The following is a 27,617-nucleotide window of genomic DNA, read 5'->3' on the forward strand; positions in this document are numbered from 1 at the left end:
AACGCAACCAGATCTGAGGCTGGTAGCCATAGTAAATGTTGTTCGTCTTGGTAAGACCTTTCAAATGACACTACAAACATAACTATTGGAGCTGGGTACCATTCCGCAAAAAAGTATGTATATCTTCGAACACAACCAGATCTGAGGCTGGTGGTCATAGAAAAAGTTGTTCATCTTGGTAAGACCTTTCAAACGATACTAGACACATATCTATTGGAGCCGGGTACCATTTTGCCCATTGTCCTTTAATATTCGTTTAGCAAAGTTCGTCGCGCAGCGAGAGTTGAGGCGATCAACAAAAGCAAAGATGATCGTTGTACCTACTGAAGTACGTAGTGTGACTGATAAGGATAACTTCCTACATAATATTCTGTATTCAGTTATCGTCATCATCAAGTATTCATCAACTTTCGCTGCACGACCTTTATCTACAAATTGACAGATACTACCAGCATTATTATTTAGGTAACTGGAAATTCTTTCTTAGGAGAATTAGGTAATTCTATTTATTTTAGGTTATTGTGGCCCGGTTTCTGAATTTACATTTCCGGCTTATGTTTATAGTTCCAAAATTGTGAACTGTCCTATCCCTGACATTGACAGTGGGGCGCCACCAAAGAGCATAAAAGAGTAAGAGACGGCACTCCATAGATATTTTTTGAGCTCACGCACACATATGCATTTTAGAGAACGACCCGCAAATCTTTACCAACCGCACAAACTACAGGCGGAGCTACCAACATAATGCCTTATTTTCTGACAGTATTAGTGACGTTCGTAATAACTTATCGATTATCGATACTTTGCTAGGGTTGTAATTGCATATCGATATCTAGTATAGGAACCTTCAATATTTTAATGATTACTATTTTTATTTTATACTATGTGTAAGTAAAACGAAGTTTTGTAACGTAAATTATTTATTTCGAAATAAAATAGGTATATTACAATAAGTATTGAACATGACAGCAGTTGTAGGCATGAGGAATTATTGAAAATTATAACAAAGTACAGAAATGATAATTTTGTAAACTTTTATTTTCACAACTTTTTCTAAGAAAAAATAGGATTTTTATTTATAAACATCTTTAATTTTCTTATCAGCTGATCGAACCTCAGCCCTAAGATTACTTTTCAATGCTTTGTTGCTGTGCTTTTTTACTTTTGTCAGCAAAATTGTTTTCACTTTTTATGAAGCTGTCATTAATGATTTTACAACTTTTTCTTAGAAAAAGGTAACTTAATATTTTAAACATCTTATCATAAATTTCTTTATTATGTTGTTGACATTTAAACCAACTAAAATTACAATTTGTACTCAACATTAAGAAAATGAATTTTCCAACATTTTCCATATATATCTGGTCGGCAATATGGTCATGATAAAATTGTTTAGCTTCATTTACGGTGGTACATAATTGAATTGTTGGATAAACGAGACTTTTTTTATCATGCCACCATTCGCGAAGAGATATATATGCATACAAATCATTGTCAACAGGAGTTTTCACGCTCAAACACTCTTCACAAATTAAACAAGAACTGTTCTGTAATAGTTTGGCAGCTAAATACCCGCTTACATATACTACTGGTTGGTTTTCAAGGCTACACAAATTTTCAATGGGCAGTTCTAAGTTTTCAGGGTCCGGGATAGACAACACAGGATAAAATTCAGTGTCTGTGGAATCTTGAACATTAATTTTTATTTCTGTTGTTTTTAAATTAGTTTTTAAAATGTCTTTATATTCCAGCATATGTTTATTGTTGTCTGCTTCACAATTAGCACTTCTGCTATGAGGCACTTTCAGCCCAGTAACCATGCTTGTTTTAAGCGCTGCAGTAAAGTGCGTGATAGTGGGATTTCTATTGGTTACACTGTGTTGCCTAATGATTCCAAATAAGTTTTCCAGAGAGTCTTGGTTAAACTGTCTAAGGTTCATATATTTAAACCCTTCATTCTTTAACTTTTCCCAAATATCGTTTAAGGATTTGATAGATATTTGATATCCCTTTACGCATTTAACATTTTTTAGTATCGTGTTTTCTGCTGTTATAAATTTTATGGTTTTTAACTTATCAGTATAAAAGGTCCAAGACTCAATGTGATTACTTGATGTGGAAACATTTTCCCGGATCCCTTTCTTTACGTCATTTAAAGATGATGGACCATTTGTACAATCAAATAGTTTATCTAACTGTTCAATCACAAATGCTGTATCATTGCAATCAGAAACTTCTTTCCATGCCATCATTTTTAAAATAGCTGCCACGGTATTACTCAGAGCATGCGCAGCATACTTCACCCTCATCTTAGTTTTGAATGTTGAATTTACAATGGAACTATTCAGTTTTTTAAAATTTAAAAAATTTCTGTTGTGTTTTTCTGCAACTACCAAATGCCTCCATTGTGCAATTTTTCCATCGAAAGACATATTTCCACTTTTAAAGAAATTGTTTCGTAATGATTTGAACAAGTGAGGGATGTCATAGATTATAAAAATTTTGTCATTATTTACAGAGAAAAAGTTGCTATCTATGCCTTGTCCACAGTTTCTTTTTAACATGTTAAGAGCTCCTATATTTGTAGATCCCTGATCACAAACTGTTGTTAGAACCACAAATCCGATTTCTTTTAATTTTTTGATGATGTCCGATATAACTTTTGCCAGTTTTGCTGTTGATATTGTGCCTTCCACAAAATAGTGCGCAATATATTGTTTGTATTTATGTTTAGCACCCTGTATCATAAACACTAACGCATGGTCTGCAATTTTATTTTCTCGTCCCATGTTCTCGCCCTCTCCATAATCCACGTAGCCATCCACTTTATCAGCAATTTCGTTATAAATTATCCGTTTCTTTAACGCCATCTCGTCAAATATTAACGAGCAATATTTATTTTCCTTTGGCATACTTGATGCTTTTGCCTCTAACATATCAATTATATTTTTATTTATACCAGGCTCCATTGGTATATTTTTTAAAATCCTTTGGAGCGTTTTAGTGCTTGGTAGCGTAAACAGCTTTTGCATATAGCGGTATGCTTTAGGGGACCGTTTAAATATAGCCAAAGCATATATTTTGTTGGCTAAAGTCCACCTTTTTCCTTGTGACTTTTTTTTGTTATTCTGCACTACATCCTTTACTAACGATGTCAGCACTTCCGAATCTAACTTGTCTAAATTCACTCTTGACTTCGCTATATTCCTTATTGTTTTTTTTGCATTTTGTAACTGTCGCCAAAGCCTCTTCTCTTTAATTGTAAATGTTGATGAAGTGTCTGTAATAAAAACATATCCATTAGTAAAAAAACAACATTAAAGCAAATTGAATTGAAGATTGGTTAATTAATCAGCAATTTTACTTAGTTTTTTAAATTAGGTATGTTTTATCTTACCTTTCATTTCAATGTTTTTCTTAGGTCTTTTATAACTGTGGACTAATATTTCTGCCTGTGCATCTTGATGGCAAATGTTTTTATCATCTGAAATATTATAAATATGCTAATTAGTTTAAAATTTATTTAGTTGTTTTATGAAACATATTATTTCCAAATCAATCAATCATTATCAAGTTTTAAAAAAATGCAAAGACAGGATAATGATAGCTCTTCTCATAAAATATGAAGCGTGGGCCCACCTTCAATAACAATGACATAATATTAAATTAAAGGCATTTAGAGGTTTTAATGTTCTGCATTCTGGATGCGGTCTGCGGGTATGTCAAGACAATCTGTAAGTGGTCGTGATAAGGCAATCAGTCACGTGTGCTTTGCGTTCTTTGTTCGTATCCGCACGGTCAAATCGCATTAATATAAAATGTACAGAGACCTAGAATGTTGTACATATAAGTTCATTTTGACCTGACTGCAGACTGCAGAACGCATCCAGGGTGGCATTCTTTAGTTTGAGGGAAGGCATATTTTAGAAGGTAAATAATTAGTTTGTACACTTACCATGAGTAATTGGTTTATAGGTCATATGTTCTGGTGCATTGGAAGTAGAAGGAAGAGGTTCAAAAGTTGTTTTCGCAGAAATACCAGAATCTGGTATATCCACAGCTCCCAAACATGTTGAATTTAGTTGTTTGGTTGTAGTTGTAAGGGGAACTGAAAGCAGAAAATGAAATGTGAATTGGGTAATAAAATGTCATGTTCTTACCCAACTTTAGGGTACAATCAGTCTAGTACATGTCTTGCTCACATTAAAAATTACTAGCTTAAAAATATTATTAAACTAGCTGACCTGGCTAATTAATGTAGATTGCCTAAAATTTTTCAAATTGGTCCGGTAGTTTTTTTGAAGAATTTGTATTACACAAATTACTAAAGTCCCTCTAACTCAACACCTCATTCTAAGCTAAATTGTGTTACGAGTGGGTTTACTACAATATTCAAGCTGTGGGGTTCTAACCCGCACTTTAGGCTATCTTGGCTTCGAGTTACGGAGCCGATCAAATACAAACAAACAATTAAATATTTCCTTTTTATATTATTAGTATAATTTTAGATAAACATACCTCGTTCAACTGGATTTGACTTCTTTGGAATGCAATATGAATGATCATAAAGAACTGTAAAGGTCTGACGACTGTAGAGGTACGATCTGGTAAAGGTCGCGGGAAGAGCCTGGATGCGGGCAGCGCAGGACCGTTCATTGTGGAAAACCTTGGGGGAGGCCTTTGTCCAGCAGTGGACGTCATTTGGCTGAAACGAACGAAAGAACTGTAACAAAGTATAGATATAATTAATAATTGAAATTATATATTATTTATTGATAAGCATACAACACATGTTTGTGTTTACAAAGAAAGAACCTTGTTAAATTGCATTCGGTTGGTTTGTTTTGGAAACCAAAGAAAATTAATTAAGACATCTAAATAATTCAGAAAAATTGATAGATAGTAAATTACATTTAAAAAAAATAATTGAAGTCATCATCATACCTGTCTTGAGGTTTTCTTTATTGGAGTCTTTTACATGAAGAGGAAACTCTGTCAAAACTTCATCTGGCAAGATGGGATTGCTCAATTCCAGTGTTGGAATAGCTGAGTTCTTCAGCCGAGTTCCTTTGGCATTGAAGGATTCAGGAGTGAAGTGCCCACCACAAACAAACTTAAGTTGGTGTAACTTTTCAATAGGTACATATGCTAAGTCTTCTATGCCAGCATTTTTAACCCACATTCGACAACTGAAATAAGAAATACCTATTAGAAAAGAAAAAGAATAACAAACTGAAATTTATTCATCAACTAATTTCTTTTAGTATTGTTATGCAATGCATTTACAGAGTACGAAACAAAATACTGAAATTAAAAATTGGTTATGGTTATTTACTGTATGATTAAAAATATTAATCCCAGCCTTTAAGTTTACACAATCATTAAAATTATCTTGTAATAAATGAGTGTTATTAGAAACTTACCGGTCAGAATCCAGAGGAAACCTACTCAAAAGTAAGGGTGATCCACCACGACTTCGCCTCTTATTACAAATAACGCACTTCTTGTTGTTTCTACTCTCCATTATCAGTAGAAGCCTAAAATGAAATAGGTATTAATTAAACAAAGCCTATAATTTCTCTCCAACCAGTGTCAATGCCCTGGTTCATGCATTTACCAGTTTTGAAAGTACATTTACATTTTCATCACATAGGGTTGTTTTTAATGAAAAATAGATTTGTAATAGATCTAATATTTCAAGTAAGTAGATAACATACCCATTAAACAGAAAAGTAAATAAGAGTTTAAACTTCTGTAGAAGTTGAAACACAGCTTATTTAAAAGAGTCTCTATCTCACAAAAAACAAAACACTGAACAGCAAACTTTATCACGCCCGATACGGAAGAACTTAATCAACTCAACGTAAACGACAGAAAAGTTTATTTACAGTAATATTGCACCAAATCTGAGAAAATAACTTCACACGAATCAATTCGCCGGTTAAAAACATAGAGAAAAGTAATACATAGGAAATAGAGAACCCTCTCTGTCAAATTTTTGAGCCTACTAATTGACAGCCTGGTGTTAAATTCCCTGTACTTAACCTACGTACGTAACGCTCACATACATACATAGTACACGCACACATACATACATAAAGTCCACGCACACATACACACAGTTCACGCACACATAGGCCCTCATAACCTTCAAAGAATTATTGTTTTTATGATGTACAATGTAGAATTTTTTCAAATCCATTATTTTGAAAATATTTATCTTTATGGTGTACGTATTGTATTATTTTCAAAACAATGGATTTGGAAAAATTCTACATTGCACATGGAAATGCAAATAAGTAAACAAAAACTTTTGAATTTAATAATTTTACTTTATTTATGAACACACATAATATTATACACCAAAAGCGTCTTTTCGCAAAGTTTTCAACAACACTAAAAAAGCATTTGCACATTGAGAAAACTCAGATCACTTGTGAACATAACAGAAAGTTTCTTCGCGATTCACGAAGGAACGAACAAAACTCCGATGAACCAGAACAGCAGCAGGTACGAAGGAATGAACTTGAATTTGACTCGACGACTCTTCAATACTTTAATAGGGCCACAGAAAACTTAAATGATGGCTAAGAAAACAAGAATGCATTTAACATAACAAAAACAACACCGGCCATTTTGGAGGAAAAACAATGTTGCCATATGTTAAATAGTAATTTCTACTACTCTATTATGTAAATTATAACAAAAATGTCAATGTTCAGTTTTAAATTAAAACAAATTAATTTCATTTAAAAAAAGTTTTCACATTGTAATTAACAATATTCTCAAATATATTTTAACTAAGAAAAAAATGAAAATATGAAGGAAACAGGAGCAGCGACATCTAGAGCGTTTTAGGGTAGTTAAAAAGTATTTGAATTTATTCACCGATGTCGCTGTTTGGAAGCAAGTTTCACTTCGATGACCGTTGTATGGAAGTTTCCACACCCTGGTTAAAAACTCAAACTCAATTGACAGACATTTTTTTTCATTTGTCAAACTAACAATACTACCAACATTAAGAACACTAACAATTATTTTTAGTATGGTGGTATTGATCCGCGGGTTCCCCTGCTATATTGAAATCAATCCAAAATGCACTTTATTGCTTAAGGGATAAGGTTGTATATCAATTGCTACATATAGAGACTAGTTTTTGTATGAGAAGTGTCTACCCACTGGGCGCCACCGTCAATACGTCCGGATCGCTGGTTCCGATTTTTGCCATGTTGGAAACCATATAGTTGAACGATGGTAGCGCCCCCCTGTCATTGAGTTTGGTGGGACAGTTCAGCGTGGGTCATCTATCTATACATACGTATCTTGGTTAAAAAGAGCTCGACAAGCCAAAAATGTCAATTCAGAAACCGGCGGGTTATTCCGAATCTTAGCAACTGATTGTATAAATTGCAACGCGACTGCATAAATGTATGGAAGCGCTGTCATTGGTTGGCGTAACAGTCGCGTTGCAATTGCAAAATAGCATTATACAACTAAGTAGCAACTGGTCGCCGATCGATTCATGCAGGCCCAGTTTAGGTCTATGTACAAAGTATTTATCCATCCGTATTGCCATAGAAAAAAACATTTGCTTTGAGTAAGTATAAGCTACAGGCATGAACGACCACGATATACTTTTACCATACTTAGGCCTCTCGCCCATGGCGACTTTTTGTAGCGATGCTGTCGCGCGTTAGTCGCAGTTGCAACGCGCTACACATCGGGGCCGAGGGCACACAGCTAGTACCAAGCGACCGCATTGAGACTGTATCGATGCGAACGTGCGACAGAATCGCTACAAAGAGTCGACATGTCGTGGACGAGGGGTCTTATTACACTGTTGTTCATATTAGTTCAGCTGTACAGAGCCCCGATTACGGTAACTTTTAACGTCTACAATCCAGACACGCTTCTCGATTCTGCGATACGATTGGTCAAAACAGCTGACGTACGCTGTTGAACGACCAATCGTATCGCAGAATCGAGAAGCGTGTCTGGATTGTTGACGTTAAAAATTACCGTAATCGGGGCTCTGGTTTACTTACCTATTTTTACCGCGTTACACGTTGATTTTTGTTCATTAAAAAGGAAATAAATCTTTATTTATTCATAAATTGTATTCATTATTTTATACATACGACGACTTTCCGGCATGACAGACGGGAGACTGGGTGGGTACGGATGAAACAATTATTTTGCTTTTATTGTCTACTAAGCGGCCGCCCGGCCCCGACTTCGTACGATTCGTAAAATTTTGTTATTTTAGTTTATTATCATGTTGATAGATGGCGTTTCACGGCTTCCCCCGCATGAAATGTGTGCTATGCTGCGAGGTTGCTAGACTAAAAGATTCTAGCTTATGATTTTTTGAAATTGAAATATTTAACCACAGATGAGTGTATTTAACCCTCCTATCCATAGAGAAAAGTAATACACCTATCACTCAAAAGGTATTAATATTATAATAACCTCAGATCATAGAATGGATCTGAGATAATAACCATAATTATTTTGAACTTTGCTATTCCTAAATTACATTAGGTAATTAGAGAAATTCGTTACTGTTACTAGGTAGTCATAAAAAAAGTATAAATTAAATATTAACATTTGAGGTGTATGATCACTTTATTGATGAATTTATGTTTGAGAAACTTGAGGTATCCACTTTGTTTTGGCAAAAAGTAAAAGTGAGTGAACATAAGTCACAAGTCCCATCCTTACTTTCCATACCTTACATTAAAATAATAGAAAAAAAAGGGTACACAAGTTTATTATTTTATTAGTGTCCTTCACACTTAAGTTATACAAGAAATACATCATGTAAAATCAGACATTATATGATTACACCATAAACTGACACAAATTCTGGCGTACAAGCTCACCTTTTATGCTATAACAGTGTTCATTTCGAAAATCTGTTATCACTGTAATTATGTAGTTATAATTTCTTATTTCTATATTTATAATTAAATCTACACTAATAACGCCTCATGCCAGGAGGTCCACGGCCACCAGGACCTCCACGACCCATTCCTGGGGGAGCTCCCATCATGCCTGGTGGAGGGCCACCCATCATAGGACCTCCACGCATTTGAGGTGGTGCAGAAAGTTGTCCTCGCGAGCCTGGTGCCATGTGTTGGTGTGAGGGGCCACCGACCCCTCGGGCCGGCCCCTGGAGGCCTGGCGGGGCCCCGCCGGGCCCGGCTCCTCGCCCAGCAGCCCGGCCGCCTCCTGGACCTCCCATAGCGCCAGGTAATGGGACACGAGGCAAACCTTCTTCTGGAGGAGGTGGTCCTTCAATAGTTAAAGAGACTATGTTTTCACCTCGCAGCAAAACGAACCCAAGACCTCTTTTCTCTTCTCTGTCTGTAGATTTAGCGCTTTTGGATTTAATTTTTCTAAATTCATCACAGTCACCAAGAATTAAATTCATATGTTTATCGAATGCTTTAAATGTACCGATGAAGGTTCGGGAATCTTGCAGTATAACTCGAACCCGGTAATTTATATGCTGTTGCATTTTATTATTCTTCCCGATCGTCTGAAAAATAAAACAAATGTTAGTTTAGCTAGAAATAAATATCAGGCATATACATTACATTAAATTGGTTAATATAACAATTTTAGTATGAATTTCATAGACATTGATTGTACTGCCGGTATTTACAAACAAATCTAAATATGTCACTAATTATATAAGCCCAAACATTCCTAATATTACTGTAAATAAACTTACCATTTTGGCTAATGGATTATTACAGTATTTAAAGATTAATTGTCAGATATTCCTAGTAATAGTGGAAAAATGGGCGCAAATTTCCTCCCACCCAAGCCAAGGATTTTGACAACCATCCACAGATTAGAGAGTATGTCTAAAGACAACCATCCAATCAACAAAGCCGCGATTGACACTTTTGTTTGACATTTCTTTTTTTTTAACAGATCGCGAACCACAGGTTGACGTCAACTGTTTTGACCAATCGTATCGCAGAATCGAAGAAGTACGTCTGTATTGGAGACGTTAAATTAGCGTAATCGGGGCTTTGAATTAGAGTCGCGAACGCTATAGCTATTCCTCTTTTATTTACATGTAGCCGTATAGCGTTGTCTCTTTCATGTCCCGTGGGTCCAAAGACTATAATATCGTATAGATCCACTTGTCTGTCCGTGGGCAAAGTTACCTTGCCCTAAGACTCGTTTGGACTTTAACAACTCTCTAATCTGTGGACTTTAAGGCGATTAGAGTCCTCAATGACCTTGGGCGTTTGACCTTCACGCCGCGCGAAACACCCGCGCACCCCGCACGAAAACTCCGATTTGACACCGATCAAAATTACACGGGCATAGGTAGATACAGAATAGAAGCTCTGTTTTCATGACATTACTGCCTATTATTTTAAACTTGAATTGATGAACCTTGATGTCGGTGTCATTTAACTCAGGCGTAAAGGTATTTAATAAAAATAACACAATCCATGAACATTTTGTACGGGATATTTTTTTTTTATTTTTTTTTTCGTAAATTTTCTAATTTTTTTGTCGGTTCAGCCGTTCTCGAAATTTGAACATGTAATATGTAGGTAACTTCGGGTGGAATCTTGCAAGCTGAATTTGTAAGACCAACTTCCTGACGACAACTGTAGGTATTGGAACACATAGTAGTATTGTCGATGGTTTAAAAAAGCAAATGTTTCTTCTTTTGTCTATTGTCAGACCCTTTGTGTCACTTATGAAGAATAAACTGAAAATGTGTTTAATCTCGTCTTTTTATTAGAAATCCTTCAACAACTGATTGAGTTAAAATTTTGGATATACATGTAATTCGGATGACAATGCAATATTGTGATGACATGGAGTCGATCTGATGATAGAGCTGGAATGCCAGTGGCCCCATAGCAACTCCGGGATTAAACGATTCCATCGAGTTTAGGCTCGTTTGATTTGTATTTATTTATTTATATAAATATAAGTAAGTAATATTATGTAAGTAAGCTACTTTAAAAATCACGAGTACCTACCTACTTCAATTCTCAAAGGCAAACAGGGTCTGATGATGGAGCTGGAATGTGGCCGTAGGAATAGGCTAGTTTCTTAAAAAAACACTTTGTCCGTCAATTACACTATCAAAAAATATTGGACACTGGATATTTTTATTTGTCAACAAACAAGTAATTATGAAGTTATGATGCGATGAAATTCCGCGTGACGTCACAAATCGCAACAATTTTAAGCACGCCTTAACGTCATGGACCTCTTCTGAACTTTGGCGCGCTTTATCTCTTTAAATTTTCATAAGTTTAAAAAAGTGAAAAATATGTATATTTAAAGTATTTTTTTGGTAAGTTGACCGACGGACTAATTCAAACTCTTGCTTTACCCAGGAAACATCCCTATTCTTCGAAATTATTACGAGCTACATAACGAAAAATCTTTGCTACTACGCCGCAGCAAATTCCGCATCATAAATTTAAAAAAAACCTTTTTTTTAAACCAAGTTTTTGTATGCCAATAATTTTAGTTTCATGACATGCTCCCAAAATTCATCATCTTATAAGAGGATTTCAGTTTTTATCGACGAAACTTTTTAATTATTATAGCCTATAGGTACGTTTCATGGTTAGGTAATTTAGGGAAGTTTATTTGCACTTAACATGAAAAATATGGTATCAATGTACTGTGTACCTATGCACCTTCAGTGGCAACAACAAGGTCTATTGAGTACCTATAGTCTACTAAAGGCATGAAATAAATTAATTTTCACCAAAAATTAAAACCAACTCCAAAACGAATCACCAAAAGGTAGGCTGTCACCGACTCCGAAAATATCAATCATGATAAATACGGGCATTTGTAATCAGTATCCACATTTTTTAATAAGCTCTATAGAACAATTTATCAATACCACTTTATCTTATTTTTTTAACTGTGGTATTTTCGCGAAGAAACATATTGAAAATCTAATTCTAAATGGCCCATTTGCAACGAGCCTAAGTATGAAAATTATAAATTGTTTTCTTCACGTAAATCGATTAAGTTACTGATTCTGACTCGCTCCTAATTTGGATACTGATTGCAAAGGCCTAGTAAATAAATAACGGAAAATATTTTCAACTTTTACTTATCTAGTGCCGTTTTTTTTGGAGTCGATTTTTTTACACTAGTAGATTCTATGTAGGTAGATAATAGCGTCCGAGCATGCCTTAATTCAATCGTATCGTCTGACTGAACGTGCTCTATGAACAACTCTGACATAAAAACTATTGTCAAACAAAGACGAGGTTGCATCATCTTATTTTAAATTTGACAAAAGTCAAAAATCTGTCAAACTCCATACAAAAAAACACCGGTTATCGCCAAAGCTACGGTCAAAGTTAGGTCACGTCAGGTGGCGCAACTCAGTCAAAGAAAAAATTCATTTTGATCGCTAATGTCAGTTTGCAGCGAGTGACACAACCTCCCCGTCTGAAGGCCAGCGGCCGACTGCCGCCCGCACCCCGCGAAGGCCCCCTCAACAGCAAAACGTTCGGAATTTATCGAAAGTAAAATTTATGAATTAAAGTAATGTTCGATTGAAAAACGCAACGTGTCATTTAAAGATTAAAGAATTCCTAATCTATTTGTGCAAAAATCTTTTAAATTAACATAGCCGTTTGGGAGGAGTAGGGAATTTAAGTAAAAAATCGATGTCCCGTATTTATTTTTTTAATCCAAAACAAAGAAACGTAGCGAAAATTCAAACGTCACAAATGTAGTCCTTGAACTGTTGTATAACATATATTTTTTTCAACTATTTCTGTCCAGCAGTAAAAGAGGAGTAGGCTTTACAAAATGACCATTTGACGCGGATTGAGGACTCTAATCGCCTTAATAGGCATACAGAATGGAATTTTGTAATGCCACCTGCCCCCCTAGACAAAACGCACTTTTTGATCAAATCGAATCCGTCAAAACTCCATACAAAAAGGGGCTTTTCGACTGGTTTGCGATTATAATTTGCACTTTGTCTAGACCCACTGGAGGGAAAGTACTCTTAATGTTGTAGATAGAATTTTTTTCTCAAAGAAAACATTCCTTTATTCTTAGATTAATAAAATCTAAGCCTTTATTTTTGAAAAGAAATAGAACTGCCTTCAAAGATTTCCAAAAATTTGCTTTCCACACCCGGGATTCGAACCAACTAAAATCTGTTAAAAATTACACCCTGTATTTTTATTGCATTGATCATTAGGGTTAAGTAAATAAGGATGAAATCTCTCTAACAAACTTGATAAATCAAATGAAAGGAAAACCATGAAATCTCAAATTATTTTAATTATGTACAGGAAACTTTGTGGTATGATAAAAGAATTTTCGAAAAATTTTCGAAAATCTTTGAATGCAGTTCTCTTTCTTTTCAAAAATTAAATAATGTTTTCTTTTGTACTAAGAGTATTAGAGTACTTTTCCTCTAGGTGGCATTACAAAATTCCACTCTGTATACCAGCGGTTCCCAAACTTATTTTGTCTACTGCCCACTTTGAAAATAAATTCTTTTTAGCGCCCCCATTTGTAGTCGAGTGTCGAGTGCTCAGTCGGTGTCTAAGAGTCCTCCTAGTAAATGACGCCTCCCAAGCCTCTACACAACGTCCCGATTTTTTTTCTGGGTCTCTTACCGCCCCCCTTTAATCCTGCAGCGCCCACAAGGGTGCGTTATCGCCCACTTTGGGAAAGACTGCTGTATACTAACAAATTATATCATAAAAGAGAACAACGCACAGTGGATCGAAATGGCATTAAAGTGGACATAGGGATTTTTTCTTAAAGCTTATCATACAAAAAAACCACAAATTATTTTTTTTAAGCTAAAGTATCAGGTTTAGAGAAAAATGTGATATGACATGTCGTAATGAGTGAGCAAAGGACTATCGATTGGCAATTTTTAAAATTCGATTTTCCGGAAAAAATCCCTATGTCCACTTTAATGCCATTTCGATCCACTGTGCAACGGCTCGTGTATAGTCATGGAGGCAATGGAGGTATTAAATTAGCCAGTATTAGCCCTCCATGTGTATAGTACTTGTGAACAGCCACACGTTTTGAACGTTTTGATATCATAATTAATATAATTTGGCATAATGAGTTTAGAATGTTTCTTGCATATTACTTTTCTATGATGCCCATAAAATTATGTTTTGATTTAAAATGTCAGTCAAATAGGTTAAGGTGCGGCCACCTATTTAGTTTTATAATAATATGTACATAAACGATTTCATATTAATCACATTTACCAAATCATGAGATGATTATTTATTCATAATAGGTAAAAGGAGATTATTCATAATTTTTACATTTATCACATTGACCGTAACATAATATCTACTGGACGGGTCTAGTAGATAGACAAAGTGCAAAATATAATCGCACAGGTTTAGTGAAAAATGAAATAAATGACATGTCTTGATGAGTGCGTAAAAGACTAAATGTTTTGCCAGAGTCATGATGATGAACAGCTTAGGAAGGTAGGTCATGTTTCCTGTAATATTCTTTGGCCTACCTACTCCAAAATATTATTTATCATTATGTACGTGTACCTAACGTACCTAAGGCAGGTAGGTATATTTATTTATGTTAAAATCCTACACGCGCTGCTCGCGGGAGTCTGAGGGGGGAGCGAGGTGAAGCGGGGCGGAGCGCGCGGCAGGCGCGCCCGGCGCGGGTCAGTTGCGGTCGCGTTGAGGAAGGTTGTATCGGGCACACGAGCCGTGGGGCCTCACTACCGCGGTTTCGAACGTTCGCTGACCGTGCAGCGCGTGTCGACGCTTCGCCCCGCTCACCGCGCACCGACTCCGCGCCTCGCCTGCACCCTCCCCCACTTTACCTACTTAATAAATACAACATGGTTCTCTCTTCCAACTTTACCCATGTAATTTAAAAAACAATGTATAAAGATCTTTCAACGAATCTTATTCACTTGCTTTTGCATGTTTTGGACCTTTATTTCAACTGGGAAATAATAACTAACCTGCCTCAATGAATAGATGTAGATTATGTGATTCGCTCGCTATAAGTATGTATTATAACTGACTGCATGCATAACACTTATGTAGGTTAGGTTAGGAAGGCATGTTACCTGCGAAAGTAACTTATTATAATAAATTGACATTATGCTACACGACACCAAATTCCACACAAACTTTCATCGCCTATTTGTATTTTATCTTATCCCCTAGTAAAAACCCTCCTTGCCCTTCTGGTGATTGGTGAGGAGAAGAGCCCCACATAACTTACTTATTGGCCGTCCCGAGCTGGTGAATATGCAGTTTCATGCATTTTCCAGACGAACAGAAAAAAGTATACCTATTATTATTTTCTATGTCTTGAGTTTATGCGCGATTTTTTTTTGATTTCTAATGAACTGCCTAAAAAATAGTAGGTACCTATTTTTTAGGCAGTTCAAGCATTGAAAATTACTACGGTTCCATACAACCTATCATCTTCCCTTTCAACCCCTTAAAAACCATTTTTCCCCTAGATTCGTATTCTGGATTAGGTATGGTATACCGTATACATAAGTGTACCTTTCATTTAAATCAGTTCAGTAGTTTTGGCGTATAGATCGTTTCATCCACGCGAAGACGCGCCCCACCAATTTTTGGTCGAGGTTAGCGCGGGCCGCGGGGCGCTGGGAAGTTAGCGTCATTATTGTAGTGTGCGTGCGCGCTCATGGATGATTTACGCCCGTATTCACAAACATTACTATGAGGTCTCACAGTGCGCGTGGACGCACAGGGTGACACACGAACCAGTCACATCAATCGGCAATTTTTAAAATTCGATTTTCCACAAACAATCCCTATGTCCACTTTTTTGCCACTGTGGGCCGGGCCGTATTAGGACATTTTTGCGCGCGCGAACATTAGCGCGAATGCACGTTTGCGCGAAAGGCACGCACGCCACGCACCACTCTGAATGATTTTCGAAGTCAAAAGTGGTTTTGACCGATTATAAGTTTTGACTGTAACATAATAACACCATTTCTGCACTTTTACAAAATATTACTTTGACATTGAGCTTTGTTACTATGAGGACAACGTTACGTTTTAAAAAATTCTTCACAATGTTAACAATGCACATAATTTATAATTAGGTACATAGTTAGGTACCTACATTTCACCACTGTTGTGAGCGCGCGTGTCGTATGTAGGTATGGCGTCATCGCTAGTTTTGATTTTATTCGGCAGCCTAACATTAGGCTTAAAGCCTAGGTAGGAAAATTGTAATAAATATTTCCATGCTAAGGAGTAGGTACTTAAGGAACTTGTGTACTTTAGCGGGCAGAGTAGAAAACCTAAAATTTTTTTGCTTTCTATTCGACGCTGTGCGTTCGATTTGCTGCTTCACTTAAGCAAGTATCGTTCGTGAATACGGGCGTTTATAGCGTGTACCGAAACCGATAACACTCAAACATTAGCGGAAGAATGGTAAGGACGCGTGGATTCATTCGTGGATGAAACGATAATAATATAAAGGGCGACGCGACAGTTCCTTACTTGCGTTAACTCAGTCACTCAGTTCTGAATAGCTCTAATATTTTGTCTCATGACATGAACCTTATAAAACATTCATATCAACCTTACATATTTGCTTATAGCAAAATAACTAACAAACACATTGGAAAATACACGAAACCGGGGCGGCCGCTAGTATTATAATACAAAATATAAAGAATAGTGCCAGGGTCTGGACCAGGTGTTGCCCAGAATCAACCCATAGTGCATTTTGTTCCTCAGGTCTATACTAATGTGTAATAATTATAATTATATTAATAAAATAATTATAAAATATGTATAATGTGGTTAGTACCTAATAAACCTATAGATAGACGATAGCTCGTCGAGCTCAAAACTATGGTTTCTTTTGTAATAGGGGCAATTTTGCAATAAAAATGATGGTAGATATTTTGCTTTCTTCATTTATTATAATCAATGTTTAAACTTCTCTACATGTTTTATAATGTACGCTACCTTGTAATGTACTTGGTAGGTAGGTATAATTATATTCTGTGACGTTACATAATTTAAATTATATGATTTACCTAGGTCGTTCTTTTCCCTTAACCAACATAAAAAGCTTTAAATGTGCGATTACGAGATAGTTACGCGAGGCGAGTTCCTATCATAGTTTGTGTTATGTTGCCCTAGACAGGCAGACAGATTGATAGAAGTCATTGGGGGAATGCGGTGCGGCGCGGGCGGCGGGAACTTAAAGCTACGCACGCGCAGTGTGATGTCGAGAGTTCACACGCGCGGGCCGAAACCGCGGTGGGCCTCCACGTGCCCGAACTCCCCTCCCCACTTCACTCCGCTCGCCCCTCTCGTCGCTACTCGCGCGCTTACTTATCCCGCGTTGCGGCCGCCAACCTTCATCGAAGACTACGAGTTGTTTTATCGCATTGTATGTATTTTATTAGTACTCGTGTACAAATAGACATAAATAATGATGACTTATTATGATGTATGAATACAAAGATTACCTTCTTAACTTCTAAGAAGATATTTTTAATAACATAGGTACCTACCTACTTATATGTGTAGGTAGGTAGCTATCTTAACTCGAAAATAACAAAATCGATCGATACTGTGCTGTGTAGGAGGGTGGCTACCAGCCCTAATGTAATGATGAATGACCTATCAAGTTTAACAGGTGTAGTAGGCTATTATCGATATTCCTAGGTACTAAGTAGGTATTTGTATTTTTAAAGTTTTGAAGATTCCCAAATCCCAAATCACAAATTGCTTCTTTAATTTGCATTATGTATTTATGTTTAAGTTGGTTCTTGTGATTAATTTGTAGCCATACGTACTCTAAAACAATTATTTTATATCGTGAAATGGTAAACGAAACTCCTTATGAAACGGGAGATATTGTTGTGAAGCGATACTTATACCTACTACCTATACCTATTACATGTTATAAGTTAACAGTGAATAAAAAGGACTCACAAAATAGGTATGTATAGTATATAAGGTACAATGGGTGGCGAAGTAAGGAGAGAAGCGGAGGAGGATGGTGGCACAAGCAAGGCGGCAACGCGCGGCGCCCACCATCCATAGCAGCGCAGCGCAGTTCCGCGCGCTCGCCGCTGATTCCGTCGGCCCGCGCCGCGCATCATTCGCTCGTCGACCGCCGCTTGAGCGAGCGTTTGTTGTGTTAATCCGGCCTCTGTGCGCAACCTACACCAACATTATCGCCATTACACCAACTGACGGTTACCGAGAAAGTGATCAATCGCTATCATCACCACGCACCATGATAGGTGAGTACTGCTTACATAGTTTTATTTATACCTGCGGTGCCCTATTATGCAATTTATAATTATTTTAATTTGTGGTGTTAAAGTTTTTATACAGATCCTATTTCTGTCCAAAATATTTATTAGGTAGGTACATGATAAACAAAAATTATATTTTTGATTTCATATGTACCTATGTATTTAGGTACCACAAATCTAAATTTACCTTTAATGTAGGTATCTTATTATTTTTATTTGGGCAGGCCTACTTTGTTTGGGCGAATTTTTCAAGACTATAAATATAAGATTTTCCATAAGTATTCCTATAATATGAATGTGATAGGTACTTTGAATTTAAAATATTGATCGTTTTTAATTAGCAAGCAAATCGTAATTTGTTGTCTTCCAATTAATCAGTATCGATTTTTATACCTGCCTCTAAGAATAATTTACTTATAAAATTCCTATCAATTATAGGTACCTACTTAATTTTTAAATAAAAAAGCTACTTCTAAATTTGAGATAAATAATAATTTTCCTAAACATAATAGACCTACTTACAAGGACTAAAATTGGATCGAGTGGGGTACATACTGAATGGGGAGGCGGGAAGGGAGCCCGTAGCCGGCTCGGGGTCGGCGGCCCAAACACGTGGAGGCGCCCACCGCGGATCCGAACGTTTCGAAACCGCGGTACGGGCCTCCACGTGCTCTTAGAGGACATTCACTCTTAGCGCTCCGCTCCCCCCGCCGACCCCGTCCTACCCCTTTATGGCCCCACTGGCATGTGCATCCTGATATTCCTGATCGGCCGCTGCATGTCGTACACAAGCACAACACACATTGCGCTGTGAACGGTCGTCGCGCTCACAAGACGCACACTTATTAGTAATAATAAAAGAAAAATGTTATCAGAATTTGAAGAACTGCCTTATTATTGTGCAGGTGAAGACGAGCGCAGCCACCAATGCGGTGAGTGCGGCCTGACGCTGACCACGCGCAGTGCACTGACGGCCCACGCGCGGTCCCATCGGGTTGCTGCCGACGCTCATCGGTGCGACGTCTGCCACAAAACTTTCGCCGTACCAGCGCGCCTCGTTCGTCATTACAGGACCCACACTGGTGAACGACCCTTTGAATGTGAATATTGCCACAAGATGTTCAGTGTCAAAGAAAACTTACAGGTGCATCGCCGTATTCACACCAAAGAAAGACCCTATCGTTGCAATGTATGCAATGCTGCTTTCGAACACTCTGGAAAATTACACCGGCACGCTCGTATTCATACGGGTGAAAGGCCTCATGCATGTCCACATTGTCACAAGACATTTATTCAATCCGGTCAACTGGTGATACATCTCAGAACACACACCGGCGAGAAACCATATCGTTGTCCGGCACCGGGGTGCGGTAAGGGATTTACCTGTTCCAAACAATTAAAAGTTCACTCGCGCACACACACTGGAGAAAGACCATACACCTGCGACATTTGCTTGCGTGACTTCGGGTACAACCACGTCCTGAAGTTACATCGTTTTCAACATTATGGAGAACGATGTTACCGATGCACGGTGTGCGATGGAACATTCAATACTAAAAAGCAAATGGAAGCGCATATATACAAGGAACATGGTGCTGAAACACCCCGAACAGCAGCCGTGCAACCGATGGCACCTGTCCCGGTTGGCAACGTTATGTGTGACATCGTGGAAGCGATGCAACAGTTGCCCCCTACGCCGCCGAGCTCTCCTCCGTCGCCCCCGTGCCCAGCCCCAGCGACCGCCCCGGCAGCGAAGCCGGCGACTCCACCGCCATCCACCTCACCATCACCTCCGGTGCCGAGTCTGCAGTACACGTTAGCACCTTCGTCACTCCCGCCTCGCAAACGTAAACTTATCCCACAACCTGAGATTACCAATGTTGTTGTTCGCCACACATCGGTTATTCAATTTGCCCCCGCGTCAGCTGACGTATTGTAGATCGTTAATTAATTAAGTAATTAGTGAAATGTCAAAAATAATTTGCTATGGCTTTGCTCTAATAAAAGGCTATGTACCCATTTAGGTTCAAAATATACATATAATTGAGATTGCAAAGTTATGTAAATTTAGCGCTATTGATTCCAGCTTATAATGATGTAGACTAGTAGAATAAGAATTGAGTAAAAGACTAAATATATTATTTAAGCTCACGATGTAAGCTGTCTCTAAATGCATTTGTGCTGTCATTAGTGTTAAGTTTTATATTTATGTACCTACCTAACTACCTATCTATCTACTTTAATGTTGTACAAATTACATAAGCTATTGAATCAATTTGTGTAATATTTTATTTCTACCCTGTCCTTCAAGTAATAATAATAATAATAAAAAATAATAAAACATTTATTCGCTGCAATTTTAGGGTTACAAATTAGGTGTGGACTTCCTCTATTAAGTACATAAGCACCTGTGTCAGAGGTAGCCGCTCTTCCATAGCATAGCATTGTAAAAAACCTTGGTAGGGTGCAGTAAACATTTCAAACCAAAAGAAAAACAAAAATGAAAGTTAAAGTTAAACATCGAGACTATGTAAAACTTAAATAATTAAATTAAGTACATGTTCGATTAAAAGTATAATTTAAATTAGTGAGCCAAATAAAGTAACAGTAAGTATGTGGTGTGTGTGTGTGTGTGAATATGTGTGAATGTGGTGTGTGTGTGTGTGTGTGTGTGTATGTGTGTGTGTTTGTGTGAAAATAATGAAATATTATTAAAATTTAAGTTAGCCTAAATTTCAATAAGTTACGTATGAATTTTCAATATATTTTCAGTCTCATTATAATCCAGATATTTTAGCCATTCGGTAAGTATTCTTTTACACTCCCTATATGTTAATGAGTATATTTCAATAGTTTTATTTATTTTATTGTAAATTTGTGAGGATAAATGCGAGTGCAACAATGTATAGCTATTCTACTCCTGTTGTTTTTTTAAAGCTTCTTAATTTTAGTTAAAAGTTATTCAATCTAAATAGATTTTTAAATTATATTTTTATTAAAATCATTTACACCCTGACCATTGCACACAGTGCACACGCCACACCCAAGGTGTAAAATGTTGATCCGGTGTGTGATGAAATTCATTTCACGATCCTCGACACTTCCCAAGTAGGTAGCAACAGATTCTCATACAAAGGCATTGAAGATATATCTTGAAGACTAGTAGACTAATTCCAGCCGTTGCCTTGGTTTAGCCATAGTCGCAATCAAGATCCTTGAAGATATTATCCCCTACGACCCCCACGACAATGGTAAGTATAAAAGGGCACATTCCTTAGGAAATTACTAAGACAGAGTTAAGACAACTCTTAAGGCAGACTTAAACCCTAATTAACGTGCAAATGCCGCCGTTCGCGTCTCGTCGTGGCCACACCAAATTTTTTTTCTTTTTTGAGAAATATTTACCCTTCCTAAGTGCCCCCAAACATATCTTTATACGGGGCCCCGCCAAGGTACGCTACGCTTCTGAGTGATAAGTTATAAGAATGATACATAATAAAATTATTTACGGTAATATACGGTTTACCTACTTATTTTTCAAGACATGTTTCTATGTTAAAAACCCGATGTATAACAACATTCTTCATACACATACCTAAAATATAGGTAGGCATTCGTACTTCATGTTCATTAATATTAAAGTCATAAATAAAAAAATAAACAGTATCAAGATCGTTTAATCCAATTTCCCCCGTATTGCACTCAACAAAGTTTATTTTCCCCATTTGCCATGAGATTCTGGTACACCTATATCTCGCTCTCTGTGGGCAGACTCTCTCTTTCTAAATAAACAAAAAATATAAATTTGCTCAAATTCAATGAAATTCAATGTAAAATCTTTATTTCTTGACATAGGTATCATTAAATGATAAGTGTAAATATAGGTGTAGGTATGTACCAGAATCTCATGGCAAACAAAAATATTGGAAAAGTGTGTTTTTCATATGGCCATTGTCTATGGCTTTATTGTCTCCTGTCAAAATAAATCAAGAGATCTGTCAGCCGCTGCAGAAAATTTGTAATCTCTTCATGCCTATTTGTTATTTTTGTGAAAAAGTCGAAAAAACTCAAGCAAGTCATATTGTTTTCAAAGTGTATTGTAAAATAAGGCATAATTCAAAGTCAATCTTTGATTTTAATGCGCGTCGTTGAGTTGACAGTAAGTTGGAGTGAAATGTTTTGATACTTAGCTACCTACATTTAGTTTATTACCTAACTGCGTCAGAAGGAGGGTTATGTTTATTTTTATATTATTCTTACCTAATAGCTGCTTTATCGGGGTTTTCAGGTGTATTTCATGCATTGGTGCAGAGGAGTTGTGAAAATGTTATGACCATGTAAAGAAAATTGAAAAAGATTTCATCAAGCAAGTTTGAGTAATTGAAATGCTGAAAAAGCGATTTATATTATATCAATACCTCTTTAACTTGATCATCTATTTGAAGAACAAGAAATGCAAGTGGAGTTCTTAGAATCGTTTTCTAGTTCTGAATGAAGTGATAAGTTATAAGAATGATACTTAATAAAATTATTTACAGTAATATACGGTTTACTTATTTTTCAAGACATGTTCCTATGTTAAAAACCCGATGTATAACAACATTCTTCATACACATACCTAAAATGTATAGGTAGGCATTCGTACTTCATGTTCATTAATATTAGTCATAAATAAAAATCATAAAAATTAAACAGTATCAGGATCGTTTAATCCAATTTCCCCAGTACTGCACTCAACAAAGTTTATTTTCCCCATTTGCCATGAGATTCTGGTACACCTCTACTGGTAAAACGTTTTAGGAAGAAATTACTGTAAAAAATGTGAAAAATGTTTACAATGATCCAATGTTGGAAATCACGAAATAAACACTTACGAGTGGAATTACCTAGGACACCACGTACTACCGCAACCACGCACTACAAATTTTTGCACCATTTCTTGTGATAAAACAATGATTATTTCCTGTAAACAATCTCAAACGAAATTAAATGCATAATGAACAAAATAGTAAACAACCGCCATGATGGGCCGGATTGGGCCGGCCTTAACAAATGGTAGTCCTTTAGTGTCCTGTTTGTTTTCTCTATTATTAGGTTCTGCAAGGTCTAACTGACATGAACACTTGCCATTTTGGAACTGATCTAATCCAATTAATGGTCTAGAACAGGCTGGACCGCATTTCCTACACTGTCCCAGGGACTCCTCTAATAAAGATACAGGGTCTGTAAAAGTACTATGAATACCGAAAATAAAATTACATAAAAATAATGGTTAGGTATCAAAAGAGCATGAAAATTCAAAACAATACTTACTTTAAGGAACTTTTCCAAGATAACATATTACTTGTATCAGCATTTTGTGTTAAGGTTTTAACAGATTCAATAAACTGATCAAAGTTATTGTGTAAACCCAAAGATTTCTTGTTATGTTGACAAACTTCACTTAATAGTGTAAATGAAGTTAAATTAGATTCACTGCAAGAAAATGAAGTTTAAATAGGGCAATTGTGTATTGTTTTTACTAAATTTTCGTAGTTTGTATGATAACAAACATAAAGGTATGTTCAAACAACAACCAAACCTTGGTAACGAACTCTTGTAGTGGTGCAATGAAGTTTTATTTACTATAGAAAAATGGCCTTCATATGTGTCTTCCAGTAGCTCAGTGTCTGTTTGAAAAATATCACACATTATTCGCTAATTTTTATTTTTATTTTAGTTTTCCAACTCTTCTTCTTCTTCTTCTTTTATTAATGGCGATGAACTTGTGTATTTTCGCCACAAGGCACACTGTTCCGCCAATATCACGTGCGCAGCTTTTACACAATGTAGGTATAAGGTCTACCAGAATCTCATGGCAAACAAAAATATTGGAAAAGTGTGTTTTTCATATGGCAATTGTCTATGGTTTAATTGTCACCTGTCAAAGAAAATTATGAAATCTGTCAGCCGCTGCAAAAATTTTGTAATCTCTTCTTGACTATTTGTTATTTTTCTGAAAAAGTCGAAAAAGCTCAAGCAAGTCATATTGTTTTCAATGTGAATTGTAAAATAAGGCATAATTCAAAGTCAATCTTTGATTTTAAAGCGCGTCGTCGAGTTGACAGTAAGTTGGACTGAAATGTTTTGCTACATTTAGTTTATTACCCAACTGCGTCAGAAGGAGGGTTATGTTTTTTTATGTTATTCTTACTTAATAGCTGCTTTATCGGGGTTTTCAGTTTCAGTTATCTCACAAATTGGTGCAGAGGAATGGTCAAAATGTTATGACCATGTAAAGATAATTGAAAAAGATTTCATCAAGCAAGATTGAATAATGGAGAAGTTTCCAATTTTTTTCTTTTAAATAAACTTGAAATAAATATAAGTAAAACTAATAATAATTGTGAAAGAATCATGAAAATATCTCTACAAATAAATAATTTACAGGGCCCTAAAGTTGCGCATAAACTATTCACGCCATTTTGATCGGTGTATTCACGACAGTCATTCGGAGTACAAACAGTAAATCACTCCTGATCCAGTGCTGTTGACAGATCCATATTTTTTTAAATCTAGCAGTTTTTAATTTTTCAGCTAGGGTCACTCAAGATTCTTTTTTAGTAAAATTTTGTAACCTTTTTTTAAATTATCCCAGACCTGGCCATATACAAAAAGAACGGCACCGCCTATGTTTCAGTTCCACGCAAAAATATGTAGGTAATTTAAATAATTAATTTCCCAGACATTTCTTGATCGATTTAAAAAAAAACTTCACCGTCTTTATAGTTTTGGAATGATATATTTTAATGCCATTCAGAGAAATATAGTGTTTTTAACATCAGGAAACTTCTCCATTGAAATTCTGGAAGAGCAATTTATTTACAAACCTCTTCTTGAGCATCTATTGAAGAACAAGAAATGCAAGTGGAGTTCTTAGAATCGTTTTCTAGTTCTGAATGAAGTTATAAGTTAAAAGTATGATGCAAAGTAAATTAGTAACTTAAAGTAATATACGATTTATTTATTTTTCAAGACATTTTCCTATGTTAAAAACCCGATGTATTACAACATTCTTCATACATATACCTACCTAAAATGTATATTCGTACTTCATGTTCATTAATATTAAAGTCATAAAAGTAAAAAATTAAACAGTATCAAGATCGTTTATTCTAATTTCCCCAGTATTGCTCTCAACAAAGTTTATTTTCCCTATTTGCCATGAGATTCTGGTACACCTATAATCGTAGTTCAAATATTTAATTATTTATTTGTTTAACTTCTGATTTGGTTAGTGAATTGGCTATTTCGAAGAATTTACTAGGAGATTTAAATCAGTAGATAGCAATACTACAGTCCACACTAAAAAGAGAGGTCGGCCCACAGAGAGCGAGATAGAGATAAGTAGGTATTTGACTCAAGTTTTTGTTCCAAGTCTGGCCTCCATTTTTATCTTTAGCTTCATGGCTGGCACGCTCGTCTTCATCCACAGATAAGGATTAGAGTAGATACAGCAAGTTGCTCGTCAAAGCGTGCTATTCCGATATGTCCAAATGGACATACATGGTCGAGTGATGTTCACATTGTTAATTGTAATCCGATTACAACAATCGGTTACGATGATTTTACGAGGACAGTAGTACGAACACGGTAGAAAGAAGAAATTATTAACGGATTGAGAATTGTAATTAACAGCACAAGTAACAAATAATTAAATTAGAATAAAGTAGCAGTAGAAGAAGTATAAAGTAGCATTGTTTTTAATACAGGAAATTAATAAAAAATATCGGAAATAGGTAGTTATCAGAGAAATAATGATAAAATCACAAAATTTTAACACCAATCCTTCACTAAGCAAATGTTACGTCATTATCAATAAGGTTTTACATTATTTTATTAATAGCAATATTTTTTAATTCCTTTAAAAACATCAGTTTGATCAACCGCCTACAGAAAATAATTTAAATTAAGTCGTTTAGAAATATCTTCAAAACTAGGTACCTACCTGACTTAGCTTTATGAAACTAAACGTATTGGCAAAACTACGTATTTTTACATTTATAAAAAATAAAAAGCTTGTTAGTCTTTATTTTATGAAACTAGGTCTGAGCCCCGATTACGGTAATTTTTAACGTCTCCAATCCAGACGCGTTTCTGATTCTGCAATACGATTGGTCAAAACCAGTGTTGTTCCTGACAAATTTAGGGTTGCCGTATTCTAATTCTAAAATTGCCGGATTTTTAAGGAAAAGTAAGAAAATTGCCGTATTGTATAAAATGTTTATTTGGAAGGTTTAAATTTTAAAAAATACAAGTGATGTATTATGTACTATGCGTATACTACTTTTAAACTTACTTATTTTATTCTTCACTTATTAAGGTTTTGAATAATTTAGTCCAAGAACCTACCCGAATAAAAGTGAAGAATCTACCAAAATGAGGAAATAACGATTTTAGACATTAAAATCTCGGAGATAAGGTTGAATTTTTGGCGTTTCTTTTCGTGGCGCTTCTACTTCATCTATGGTTTACAAGTTTTTACGTTCCATTAGACGAAATATTTATTTTTTGTTTACTAAAACTCATGAAAAACTCATAAAACTCTACTTTACTCAATTGCCGTATATTTTGATACGGTAATCAAAGTGCTGCCGTATACCGTATTTATGGTGCCTAAACAAGTGACATCTTTGTGGAAAATATCTTGATCTTAAATAACAGTAATGTAGCTCATTTATTAAGTTGAATAAAGCCTAGTTTCTGAAGGCCGTATCTTTTCATTTGTAACAATTTATTCAACTTAATTGTGACAATGTCTCATAACGAAACTGTGTCGTCGATAGAGATGGGTAGTGGGTAAAAACCCATTTCACCCGATTGGGTTAAAACTGGGTGATTTGGGTAAAAACCCGGTTTTTACCCATTATCACCCATTCTGGTGGGTGAAAACAAAAATAGCGTTTTTTTAAAGTAAGAAGTGGTATTTGTTGCTAAGGGGGCGTTCTAGTGTTACGTAATGCAATCTGGGGGGAGAGGAGGTCTTGAAAAACGTTATAATGCGTTACAGTGGCGGAAGGGCGGTTCGATTTCAAGTTTTTAAGCAGAAGTACTTTGTAGTTGGTGTTGTTATTTGTAACTTTATACCGTAATGTCATCAAAGAGAGAGTTTGGCATCTTTGCCCCCCCCCCCCCCCCCCCCCTCCATGTCCTTGCCATGATCACAAATTATTGTGTTCCTACTAAATTTCTTCTAAATCGGTTCAACGATTCTTGAAATAACACCATTTTATAAAATAATTGGTCACATCATCATAACTAGAGATGG

At 36.0% G+C, this 27,617-nt stretch overlaps 2 protein-coding genes and 2 long non-coding RNA genes across 4 annotated transcripts; 1 reads left to right on the top strand and 3 right to left on the bottom strand.

Moving 5' to 3' along the window:
* Positions 1-949: 949 nt before the first annotated feature.
* On the bottom strand, positions 950-5,930 carry LOC135087721 (uncharacterized). Its single transcript, XR_010260908.1, has 6 exons — positions 5,424-5,930; positions 4,945-5,189; positions 4,519-4,572; positions 3,956-4,108; positions 3,398-3,484; positions 950-3,280 (listed from the first exon to the last, which is right to left on the bottom strand). It is a non-coding gene; the product is annotated as an uncharacterized LOC135087721 (long non-coding RNA).
* Positions 5,931-8,754: 2,824 nt separating this feature from the next.
* Positions 8,755-9,849, bottom strand: LOC135088262 (small nuclear ribonucleoprotein-associated protein B). Its single transcript, XM_063983138.1, has 2 exons — positions 9,737-9,849; positions 8,755-9,541 (listed from the first exon to the last, which is right to left on the bottom strand). The coding sequence occupies exons 1-2, from the start codon at positions 9,737-9,739 to the stop codon at positions 8,978-8,980; spliced, it is 567 nt and encodes a 188-aa protein (XP_063839208.1). The 5' UTR covers positions 9,740-9,849; the 3' UTR covers positions 8,755-8,977.
* An 8,099-nt stretch (positions 9,850-17,948) lies between these two features.
* Positions 17,949-20,585, top strand: LOC135087722 (Krueppel homolog 1-like). The gene is made up of 2 exons (XM_063982489.1): positions 17,949-18,295; positions 19,216-20,585. The coding sequence occupies exons 1-2, from the start codon at positions 18,046-18,048 to the stop codon at positions 20,247-20,249; spliced, it is 1,284 nt and encodes a 427-aa protein (XP_063838559.1). The 5' UTR covers positions 17,949-18,045; the 3' UTR covers positions 20,250-20,585.
* A 2,773-nt stretch (positions 20,586-23,358) lies between these two features.
* LOC135088263 (uncharacterized) lies at positions 23,359-24,034 on the bottom strand. The gene is made up of 3 exons (XR_010260984.1): positions 23,892-24,034; positions 23,624-23,785; positions 23,359-23,544 (listed from the first exon to the last, which is right to left on the bottom strand). It is a non-coding gene; the product is annotated as an uncharacterized LOC135088263 (long non-coding RNA).
* Between the last annotated feature and the right edge of the window lie 3,583 nt (positions 24,035-27,617).

Source organism: Ostrinia nubilalis, chromosome 3, assembly GCF_963855985.1.
Source record: "Ostrinia nubilalis chromosome 3, ilOstNubi1.1, whole genome shotgun sequence".
NCBI classification, from domain to species: domain Eukaryota; kingdom Metazoa; phylum Arthropoda; class Insecta; order Lepidoptera; family Crambidae; genus Ostrinia; species Ostrinia nubilalis.

Excerpts from the sequence above, each read along its gene's own strand:
- LOC135087722 (XM_063982489.1), top strand. The coding sequence starts at position 18,046 with ATGGTGGCACAAGCAAGGCGGCAACGCGCGGCGCCCACCATCCATAGC. Across the intron at positions 18,296-19,215 it reads ATCACCACGCACCATGATAG|GTGAAGACGAGCGCAGCCAC; the intron begins GTGAGTACTGCT and ends ATTATTGTGCAG.